The sequence below is a fragment of the Cryptotermes secundus genome, unplaced genomic scaffold (assembly GCF_002891405.2).
Source record: "Cryptotermes secundus unplaced genomic scaffold, Csec_1.0 scaffold462, whole genome shotgun sequence".
In the NCBI taxonomy this organism is placed as follows: Eukaryota; Metazoa; Arthropoda; class Insecta; order Blattodea; family Kalotermitidae; genus Cryptotermes; species Cryptotermes secundus.
The window spans coordinates 747,148-759,447 of record NW_019724744.1 but is presented as its reverse complement, the minus strand read 5'-3'; the positions used below and the strand labels follow the sequence as shown (position 1 = coordinate 759,447).

The following is a 12,300-nucleotide window of genomic DNA, read 5'->3' as shown; positions in this document are numbered from 1 at the left end:
ACAAAGGACTTTCTCCTAGAGCCTTGAGTGTGTGAAATAGGAATGGGTTGGTAATACTGCATGTTAAACACCCTCCCCCCTCTCCCAACAAGTTAGTTCTTTTTATATATATATCTTAACTTTGAGATTTCTTGTGTGTCTGTATGCATGAAGTTTAATCTTTATGAAAGAAATTTTATTAAATTTATTACTGGAACATTTTATAGCTCAAATTTAAACTTGCAGTGAACCAGCAAGGGTTTTTATTTGAATGAATTGTTGATTTTCTGCAGTCAAATTTCATGGAACCATCACAACTGTGGATTTGTTGTAAACTACTTTACATTGCACATGAACAACAAGGAAGTTTAGTTTCTGAATCTCCATGATTGAATTGTCATATTGTTTATTGTTTATAACTTACTATCCTCCATTGAAGAGAAGATGAGGCAGGTGCGGGTACAGATGGTTGATGTTTTCTTTTCTACTGTTCATTTAATGACATATTGGGCTTCAGTGTGAGGAAGAATGTTACAAGCAGTGCAACACAGATTCCAGTTGGCAACATACTGCTGTAGTACTAACACATCTGCAAGTACATAAAACTATCTTCCTCTCAAACACATCAGTGCTGTGCAGTGCACGTGAATATCCTTAACGCCTTTTTGATATCTCCTAGGAAGTGGGGGAAGAATCGAAGCTGGCGCGTAGCTTTGAACGGCTTCGATCAATCGTGAGGAAGAAACGTCAGGGCAGAGAGAAGACACAAAATGAACGGAACATGCGGTTGGAAGAAATGGTTCGAGAGGTGATGACGCAGCATGCAGCCGAGAAGTATTATAATGCTTCTAATGTTCATGAGACAGTGATTGGACAAACAGTTGATCACAAGTGTCATGTGGAACTGGTTCAAGAACATTCTCAGCCAACAGAGGGGATGGATTATGGTGCTGCAGGTCAGAAAGTGGAGGATAGCAGGAACAGCAAGCCGGAAAGTAACCGACTGTCTCCGTCATTCCCACGTGTAGTGAACAGTATAGTGACAGGTGAGCTGGAGGAGCGGAAGTACTCGGTGAGTTGTCATGAGGATTTGAACAAGCACACAGAGGACAAGCGCTACTCACTCGTGCTACCCAAGTCGGTAGTCAGCAACATGGCGGAGTCTGAAAAGGACAAGCACTCTTCACCATCTCGTGAGGACATCACAAGGAAAGAACCGTCATCGGACCAGGAGGACAGCATGCTGAGGCCTTTGGTGGGCAAACAGGTGTCCCTCAGCACTCAGCAGACGGAAAGCAAAGGTGAGATTCTCCTTCACTGCCATTACACCATACTGTGCTCCTAGTGTTTTAGAACTGCATGTGTTATGCATAGAATGTCAGAGGCAGAACCTTTGATGTTGTTAATGTTATGCTCCAAGGCCAAAATTAGGCATCATTGCTAGTGACCACACATCTCAGGCAATGTAATGAGTGGCTGAGCACGGTCAAGAATGTCCAGTCTCCTCTGCCAGTGTTTGGCAGTATTGGCCAGTCAGTGCTAACAACACTGAAGAACAGATGGTCAGTTAAAAACTGAATCTCTGCAGGCTGGCATAGCAGAAATTCTCTAGACTTGTATTCTGGAGTCACTTGGTTTGAATCCTGAACAGCACGCTGGCTACCATGACTGAGGTTTGTCATGGTTTTCTTCAGTTCCTTTAAGTAAATACTAGGATAGTATTTCAATTATGCTGTGACCACTTGAAGTTTTATGTAAAGGATGGGCCATAAAAACCGGCCACTGCACTGTGACCTTCAATGATCTATTGTCCTTCCCCTTGGATTAGCCCCTTATTAATCCTACACTTTTAGTAAAGTGCAGGACCCTGCTTGTGGGGGCATCATAAAAGTCACTTGGTTCCATAAAAACTGACCCAAGTGACAAAATCTTAAATAAGCTATGGCCTCACAATCACACAGGAATGCCATAACCACTTCCTTCCGAATCAATTCCAATTCATAAGTTATGAATCATCCTGCCATTCACCACTGTAGTACAGACACAGAAAGCATCACAAAATAAAGCCACAAGAAAGTGAAAAATTGATGAACTAGAGTTTACAGAAGTGTAATTTGCAAGCACCGTTACTGCATATCGGTCATATTGATATGTCTATGGATTCACGTTCTTTTTTAAAATTTACTCAGTAATAGATCCCTTGCTTTGAAAACATTTCTTCTAGTAGACCTTAACTATCTGCTGATAACACTGGCCTGGCGATCTAGGGCATGAACACTGAGATTTTGGTTTCGAATCCCTCTCAATACATGTGCTTTTATTCTTTGTTTGTGTTGCTCTGTGTATAGTTAGCAGCCTTGCGATGGGCTGATCCCCTGTCCAAGGAGGCCTTCCAACTGTGTGTAGGATTAAGAAACTGAAAAAATGACCAAGGTCCAAAGAGCTGTAGAGCCATGCAGAAGAGAAGAGAGAGAGAGAGAGAAGACCTTAATTATCTCCTCAGTAAATTAGTGGAGAAAGTAAAGGGGCCTCTGTCAAGTTCTGAGCATGGGGATTGTAAGTAACTTTTGTATGGCTTTCCAGATGAGACTAATGCTGAGGAAAGTATAGAGCTGGAGGTACTAGACAAGCCTCCAGAAGAGACAGAGACAATGCTGCCAGAAAAGCACAGTGACACCACGAAAACCTCAAAGCAGCCCTGGCAAGCCCTGGCTTCATATGTTGATGAACTAACAGTTGGAGGCCGGAGGGATTCTCAGGGCCACTATGTGGATGGAATGGGCAGCTTCCCTGGGTTTGGCCGCAACAAATCTGTGAAAGTGCCCCAGGACTGCTTTCCACAGCACTGTTATCAAAGGTAAGTGGCATCAGTGCTGTGACTTTATATCAGAAAAAATTTATTGGCTCTGTGTTACTTAATAGCACTGTATCCACTTTAGAAGCAATGTAGATTCAGCAAGATGTGGAACTACTGTAAAGGAAATGGGGATTGAATGTTCATGGCCACACTTTTAGTGCTATACTGGGTAGAAGAGTAGTCCCCCCTCCATGGGGTGAGGTGAGACAGAGTCCATTTGGTACATCGGCCACTAATTGGCCTACTGTACCAGTCCTGAATGACAGATGAGTGTGGAGAATTGACAGGGGAAACTGAAATACTTGAAGAAAACCTGCCCCAATGCCTCTTTATCCACCGCAAATCCCACATTACCTGACCTGGGGTCTAACACAGGCTGCCAGGGTTGGAAGCTGGCAACTAACTGACCGAGTTGTGGCATAGCCTCGAGTAGAAGTAAGTTGAAAATGGAGACGACATGTTTTCCTGAAAAGTGTTATATGCCAGAAGACAGAAATCTTGTTCAAGTTATCTGGTTCTCTGGCCAACATTCAAACCAGATATTTCCTGTGAACAATTTAGGCACGTTTTTGTCAGTTTATCTGCTCATCATCTTAGTGTTGCGGTTGACCGGTTTCCTTTTTATTTTCCTGAGAGACAAATGAGAATGATGAATTGTATTCAGTAAGATGGGAAGAATATGTGTGGCAGGACATAAGAATTTTGGGTGTAAAGAACTGGAGGAATGTAGCATCGAATGGAGAAGAATGGCGAGCAATCCTGAGGAAGGCCAGGACTCACATAGGACTGCCATGCCAATGATGATGATGATGATGATTGTATTCAGACATGTAGGATTGTTCGGGGTATTATAATCACACAATCTTATCATGTCTGTAGGATGTTGCCTGGAACTCCTGTATGTCAGTATGATATTGTCATGTTATCCAGTCATGTCAGTAGACTGTTATCTGGCAATTCTCTACTGTTTCCTGTTCACAGGAGTGTCTGCTGTGACCAGTACCTGACCACGCCCTGTGGCCAGCGCTGGACCCATATTCGGACTCAGGTTTTGTCTGTAGTGGACACGCCAGTGTTCGAGTGGTTCATCCTTGTCCTTATTTTTGCCTCAAGCATCACCCTCTGTTTTGAGGACATCTACCTTGATGAGAATATTGTGCTCAAAAACATTCTGTACTGGACCAATTTGGGGTTCTGCGCCCTCTTCAGTGTAGAGATGATGCTCAAGTGGCTTGCCCTTGGCTTCTGGAGGTACTTCACCAGCTTCTGGACAATACTCGATTTCATCATTGTGTTTGTAAGTAGCAGCAGAAGTCAATAGCCGATCATTATGTGCACTCACACAAAGTGAACGTAGAGAGATGCATTCAGAAATTCCTCTTACTTTTTAACTGTTATTTTTGAACTGCAGGAAAATTTAGAAATATAAAAGTTTCTATCCAATGCAGCTCTGAAGATTGTTCATTGCAGCTGGAATTATTAAGTTTCTGAACTTTGTCCATAATCCAACATTCTGTATGAACACAGTATTTCAGAAACTTGTTCATATTCTGTCCTCAGATAAAGGATGGGGCATAACCAGCTTAGGTGGATCTTCTAATAATAGCTGATCTTGGTCACTCAGTCACAGGTCCAGCCATGTTCTTTCAGAATACCAGCTGATGGACAAAGTATAGAAACTCATTAATCCTGAGAAATTTCTGTCCCTTTCAGACCCCAAATTATTTTCTTATTTTTCCATTTCCTTTCTCAAACTTCATCACTTTTAGATATTTTCATCGCCTTTTCATCCTTTTTTTCTTTTCTCCTAACCCTCTGAGGTCCAATTTCATTTTACTTTATCTGGTCTCACCAGGTTCAATCATCTGTGCAGAAAAGTCAAAACACGGGTTCCTTTCTAAGTAGTCAGAAGAGATCTCCAAAGTTCACCTGAACTCAGTCTAACATAAAACCAATGGAGAACATAAATGCCAGGCTTTCCCCAGGTTAGGACCTCTTCCACCTTCTTATTGTTTTTCTGTTCTTCCTTCTTCATCATTTCCTTTCCTCCATCTCCTTACCCTCCATTTTAAGCTGTTATTTGTTTTTTGTATCCTCCAATTTTTATTCTTATCTACTGCTGCTGCAACTACAGTTTTCTTTTCTTTTCCTGTTTCTCTTCTCTCCCTGGTGCCTCATCTCTTTCCTTTTAAACTTATATTCCTTCATCATCTCCCTCAGTGACATGACTTGCACAGCTGTGCATGTAGAAAGGGCTGTCATCGTAATTGATTTAAACAAGAATAAATGTTTACACAGAGAACTGTCATTACAACAAACAGATGCATCATGAAGCTTTCATTACAATGAACTGACAGTTAAAATTTTAAAAGTGTATTTTATTTTTCAGGTATTGCTGTCATGTAAGTACATGATTTCTAAAATATGTAGCAAAATGTATACCCGTTTTTGTCTCTCTGAAAATAAGGAATTATATTGCTGGGACTGTTGTTGCCTATCCAGCAGCTGCTGTAAAACTTCACAGCCAGTGCAATATTCATTGAGGTTTCCAGAGTGATGACAGTGTCTTGTCTGGTAGATGTGTACCAACATTTTGGAGGAACATTCTGCCTCAGTTGAACTGACACATATTTTAGACAACCTCCATGATCTCATTTTGGGTAAACACATGCAACACTTTAGAAGATGGTTCTGCTGCCATCACTGGGTCCAAGTATGAGACCCACTCTGCTGGAACAATTAAATATAAAAATTATCCTATCCCAGGGATTGATGTAGGCAGAAGTTCCCTCCAGAATGCTATTGCCTGTCTACTAAACTGCATAGTGTCATGTCCTAAAACACTATAATCTGAAGTAGGTTCATGTTTCAAGAGCATGTCTCATGTTTGACTTACTTTGTTTAGGTTTCTATATTTAGTTTGCTTATTGAGGAAAATGAGAACCTGAAAGTGCTGAGATCTCTTCGGACTCTGCGAGCGTTGAGGCCCCTTAGAGCCATATCCAGGTGGCAAGGCATGAGGGTGAGTGCATTCATTCCACCCATTTGTCTCAGTTTTTCAAACTTATAATAATCTACGAGTAGATAATTTCTTTGCACTCCTTACTACACTTTATTTTTCTGTGAGACAGGGCTGAGCAACATATGGTCTCCTTTGTCTGCATGTACATCTCTCGGTCTCGCCCTTTCCTATGGCCAAAGTAGCAGAACACCATAAAATGAAATGTTGCCTGCAGTGTTTCATATAGGGAACTGAGATAGCTCAGTCAGTAAGGCAACTGTGCTATGGGCTAGACCAGCGATGGCCAACTGGCGGCCCGCGGGCCGTATCCGGCCCGCGACTTGATTTAGTCCGGCCCCCTGCCAAGTCTCAGGTTTATTTTCAAAAATCTTAACTTCACAGCTGTATTGGCATAGAATTCAGTTTTTAATAGGACGTTTCATTAGCTTACAGCATTTTGCAATTGACTGTATATGTTCTTACTGAGTTGGACAGTTCGAACGGTTTTCTAATAACTGTTCATGTCATGGAAATTCAAAGTTCCCCAACCCTACTTCTGTAGGGAGATGACACTGAAGGGAAGACCGCAGTGGTGAAGGATTTATGACACCTTCAAAATAATAACCATTCCCAGCTTGCTCGGGGCGATGGGATGTTTACCGTTTCCCTCGGCATCCTGGCCTTTGTTAAGTGCCAGTTTTAGCAGAAATGTCTCCCAGTTAGTGCGATTTTAGAAAGTGAAGTGTGATTACGGAGTGTGAGTGTAGAACTGTTTTTAAATTAAAATTGTGTTTGAAGTTATTGTGAGTGATACAGCATGTCAAATAGTAAATTGAGAAAAGTTGATAGCGAAAATAGGGCGTTCAAATCTGAGTGGGAACATGACTATTTTTTTATATTAAATAAAGACCACAAGCCACAGTGTTTAGTATGTTTTCAAGTGCTAGCAGTTTTAAAGGAGTACAACCTAAAGAGGCATTACATGACAAATCATAAACAGAAGTTCGGAAAACACTCTTGTGAATCAAGGAAAGTAGTCTGCGATCAGTTAAAGAAAAAACTTTTCCAGCAGAAATCTCTTTTTACCAATGAAACAAAACAACAAGAAGAAGCTTTGCTGGCTTCTTATTTCGTGACATATGAATTAATGAAAGCTAAAAAAGCGTTAAGTGATGGTGAATTAATTAAGAACTGTGCGATAAAGATGGCAGAAGCTTTCAATGAAAATAAGGTAGGAAACAAATTTCAAACAGTGCCCCTTTCAAAACAGACTGTTACTAGGAGGCTGGAAGATATTAGCAACCAGATATCTAATAATGTGAAAGACATTATCGCTAATTGTTCCTATTTCTCAATTGCTCTCGACGAAAGCACAGATGTTTCGGATACTAATCAGTTGCTGATATTTGTTCGTGCAATTAAGGAAGATTTTACAATTTTCGAAGAGTTGTTAAAAGTGTGCTCTTTACACAGCACAACTAGAGGTGTCGATATTTTTAACGCTGTTAAGAGTGCAGTGGAGGAATTCGGTGGTTTTGAAAAATTGTCCTCCATAGTAACAGATGGCGCTAAATCAATGACAGGGACAATAAGCGGTTTTGTTGGATTTTTAAGACAGAATCAAATTACTGTACCTACCTTGCATTGTATTATACATCAGGAGGCTCTATGTGCCAAATCAATTAAACTGTCTACCACCATGGCTACTGTCACAAAAATTACTAATTTGATCAGAGGAGGAAATCGATCACTCACTCACAGAAAATTTCTGACCCTCTTGGAAGAAATGGATTCTGCTTACGGGGACCTGCTTCTGCACACTGAAGTAAGATGGTTAAGCCGTGGGAAATGTCTGGTACGGTTCTTTGAACTCCGTCATGAAATAGCAACATTCCTAAGAGAAGAGGTTACGAATTCTGCTGAACTGCAGAATGATCTCGAAGACGTCGAATTCTTGAGAAACTTGGCCTTTCTCACTGATATCACTCAACACTTGAATGTCCTGAATCTGCAATTGCAAGGCAAGAAGCAGACAATATGTCAGATGGTTGGCTTTGTTGACAGTTTCCGTAAAAAGCTACATTTATTTAAGTCTGCATTGGACAAAAATAACCTTCTACATTTCCCTTGCTGTCGGAAACTCTCAGAAGAAGAAGAAGGCTTGGAGTTTAGGGACTACACTGAAATTATTGAAGATTTGTCTTCAGAGTTCGACCGACGATTTAACGATTTTGAAAGCTTTCGACCTGATATTTCTTTATTCAGTAATCCTATACATTGTGATATAGAATCTCAGCCAGGTCATCTGCAATTAGAGCTTTGTGAACTTCAATGTGACCCATCCTTAAACACATCTCAGGTTACTGGAATTGACTTTTGGAAACTGCTTTCACCAGAACGTTACCCACTGTTACGAAATTGGGCTCTCAAACTTTGCTCTGTTTTTGCAAGTACTTACATATGCGAGACAGCGTTTTCATCGCTGAAGCATGTAAAGTCTAAGAACAGGAACAGACTTTCAGATGTCGTGTTATCACATATTCTTCGAGTGGCAACCTCACAATTAGAAGTGGATTTTATATCATTGGTTTCCAGTTTTATGAAACCACAGTGCTCTCATTAAAACAGTGTGTATATGAGGATTTAGGTATAATCATTAGACCATAAAAACTATGATTGAAAGTCTTTTGTGCTCATCCCTGCTGAAAGAGGAATTTGTGCTGTTTTATGGTAAGTAATTGCACATTTCAAGGCATTTTATTTTTCTTTCTTAAATTATAATTGCATTTTCCCCCGGCATATATAAAACTAAACATAAGACATGATCTGGCCAGTGTTTCTTTAAGAAAAAATGCTCTGGGGGTAGAAGTGATAGAAGGCAATAAAATCGATTGGTGAAATTTTCAATATCGGCTTAATATTATTGGTGCAACGTAAAATTTAAATACATAGGTTTAAATGCACTGTTTTTATACGGGTTGTGACTGATTCAGTTTGGGGGGCAATACTCCCCGACCACTCTTCTGAAAGAAACACCGTATCTGGCCCCTGATGGTGTTCTATAAACTAAATTTGGCCCTCGAGATGTATTAGGTTGGCCAACGCTGGGCTAGACAACTGAGGAACCGGAATTTGACTCCCTGCATCCAGACCTGTTCTGTGGTCTACCAGTCCTTCTGTGCCTTGAGTATTGGAGGCTCTTACCCCAGAGCAGTATGTGATCATGTTTACTCATGTTGACTATTTCTATATCCATTGGTGTTTAACCATGTAAGGATTTATGGAATGCTGAATAAATGAATGAATGAATGAAAGAGATAAAGTACCTGGCGCATAGAGCTCTCCACTCTCCTCCATCTGATGCTACTGTTTCTGACATATGAATATACAGTGTGGCCAAGGTATGAAAATTAAATGATCAGATAGTATCAGTTTACAATGAATGAACCTGTCATTGATAAAGTTTTTGTGATTAGTGAAGAGTAGTAGCAGAGAATAAGTCTGAGTAACCTAAGAACTTTATGCTAAATTAACTTTAATGTATTCACAGTACCCTTTCTCAGAAAGATTTAAAAATTACAAATAAAGAAGCATTGGATAACTTTGAGGCTATGTCCATCAAATTTAATGTCAACATAATTTGTAGATAAGTGAGTTCTTATAGTTACTATAGGATTCTGACAGTGGGGTATAACACACAGAGATATTGGGTTTTCAGACTTTATCCATCGTCCTCGTTTTAAGATAACTAAGAAAAAACATGGCGTTTCGGAAACTGGATCTGTTTCCATCCTCAGGTGAGGGAAAACACCTATTCTGTTGGGTCCTTTAGAAAGAGCTAGCCTCAATCACTGGACCCAATCCACCTGATCACCTGAGGATGGAAACAGATCCAGTTTCTGAAACGCCGTGTTTTTCTTAGTTATCTTAAAACCAGGATGATGGATAAAGTCCGAAAACCCAAGTAAGTGCTTCACATACATAAAACAGCAGTTGTAACAACAATCTTTAACATATTTACAATTCAAAGCCATAGAATAATAATATTGACGTTGTATGATTCACATTTATGACTGTCTCCAAAAATAATTTTTCAACTAGGTACGAGCATTCTCAGATTCACTGTATTAAGGACCTTATTATTTACACCTCGTCTCCCCAATCCTTGAAAAGCCTTGACCTCCTTCACAACAGATTCCCATCCTTCTCTGTTACTTACTTTCTTTAATCTATTCCTTCATTTTCATCTCTTGTGAGTCATTCTCCACATCATCCAACCACAATCTTGTTCTTCCCACATTTCTTTTACCTTCTGGCTTACTTTCAGTCATCTTCTCGTCCACCCTTGTTCAATCCATTCCAGTCAACCCCCTGCCACCACTCAAACAATCTCCTTTCAGTATGTTACAGTATCAGGAATATTATATAATTTCCTCAGTTCTTGGTAAGTTATGATTCTCCAAACCCTTGGTCAGTTACTGGCCTACACACTTTCCTCAAGAATTCCCTTTCTCGCATGTTTAACATAAGTTTATTTGTTGTGGCTGCTGACCATGTTTCATTTCCATACATTGTAACCAGTTTAACATATTCATTGTGCTGCTAATCAGGAATGTACTGTGTTTGCATCTAACCTGCCTTCTGTCAAAGGCCGGAGACCAACATAAACTTATAAGCAGACCAATAGGATTCTGAAAATAAGGCCATGGTGGGGTTAGCATTATGACAGCGATGTACTCTGTATTTCAGATAGTTGTGAATGCACTCATGTATGCCATCCCCTCTATCTTCAATGTGCTTCTCGTGTGTCTTGTCTTCTGGCTCATATTTTCCATCATGGGTGTTCAGTTCTTCGGCGGCAAGTTCTTCAAATGTGTGAATGAGGAAGGAAACCTGCTGCCTGTCATTGTGAGTTTACTGATGAGTTCTCTACCAGTATAACAAAAGCACAGTCTCAGAAACCAGCTGGGTTGGCATAACAATAACAGTCTAGGCTCATATAATGAGAGGACCCCAATACAAATCATGGCCAGGACACTGACTGGCCTGACTGAGGATTCTTGTGTGCTATTTTTCCAGTTCCTCCAGGCAAATGCAAAGATCATACCTCAATCGGGCTGTGACCACTTCCTTCCTTATCCTTTCCAATTCATGAGTCATCCTACCATTCAACACTGTACAGTCTGCATACTGACAACATTGTAAATTAACTCACAAAGACCCCCACACAGTTTCACAATCCATTTCCCTGATGTCCAACTTGATTTTATTTATTTTTAGTTTACTTGATGATGCTGTCAGCAACTCAAACAGTATAGCATCAAATGATTAGGTGACAGTTAATAATTAGTTACAAATAATGTGGAATAAAGTAGTTGTGACTTAATTTAAGATAGACTCTCAGCATATTCCTTGTGGAACTGAGTAAACACATGAGAAGCCTCAGGATATTTGGTGTCCTGGCTGAGATTCAAATAGGACACTTCTGAAATACATGCTAAGTTTAATTTCTTGAACCAGTTTGCTCAGTATACTGCTTGATCCTTCTTAACATCATATACTTTAATGTTTCTGATATATGTAATTCACTAAAATTTAGTCTGACAAAGGGAATTTAAATTAATAATTAATTTGTCTGATAATAATAGAATGTTAAGTGCAGAAGTTTAATATAATCTTCCTTCGCCTTCCCAGTAACCTCATGCATAAACTGTCCTGCAAAATTATTTGTGAATTTCATGTATCTCATATATGCTATAGGGGGCACGCGGTAGCATAGTTGGTTCAAGCGCTGTGCTGCAAGCCGGAAGGTCGCAGGACCGAATCCCAATGAGGTAGATTTTTTCAATTGACCTAATCCTTCCAGCCACACTATGGCCCTGGAGTCAACTCGGCCTAACAGAAATGAGTACCAGGAATATTCCTAAGGGTGAAGGGTGGCCAGCACATAAGGCTGACAACCTCACTGCCATCTGTGAGCCGATTGTCTAGAAAATGTGGGAGCCTCAACATCATACAACCCTATGGGCCTCCATGGCCTGTTACGGGGATACCTTTACTTTTACTTACTTACTTACTTACTTACTTACATACATGCTACATGCTCAGGCCATTTCAGTCTCTTGTCATCAGTGATTTTACAAAAATTAGCTAAATAATATAAATCATTATGTTTTTTCTTATATAAATATTCTCCTTCCCCTAGTAAGTCCTTCTGTGTTGGGTATAAATTTCAAATGGTTTCTCCTGTCTATTTAATATAAAAATCATATTAACAACGAGATAAAATTATAGCATTGTACACTTTGATCTTTAAATCTGTTGACAGTAAGCAGACAATTACAGGTGGATATTAAAATTAATTTCCTTTTCTTCTTAAATTAAACATAAATATGAATATATTTATCATTTCCCTTTTTATATATTTCATTTTCAATAACATTTCTTCTGTGGGATGTCGATG

At 39.8% G+C, this 12,300-nt stretch overlaps 1 protein-coding gene across 3 annotated transcripts in view; it reads left to right on the top strand.

Moving 5' to 3' along the window:
• Positions 1-12,300, top strand: part of LOC111862803 (sodium channel protein 60E) — a 142,540-nt gene that overhangs the window by 115,040 nt on the left and 15,200 nt on the right. For all 3 annotated transcript variants that reach the window (XM_023848493.2, XM_023848492.2, XM_033750800.1), the window contains 5 exons: positions 659-1,280; positions 2,563-2,836; positions 3,818-4,133; positions 5,742-5,858; positions 10,587-10,745. In XM_023848493.2, the coding sequence (XP_023704261.1) occupies positions 659-1,280; positions 2,563-2,836; positions 3,818-4,133; positions 5,742-5,858; positions 10,587-10,745 (1,488 nt within the window). The remainder of the gene's footprint in view (positions 1-658; positions 1,281-2,562; positions 2,837-3,817; positions 4,134-5,741; positions 5,859-10,586; positions 10,746-12,300) is intronic.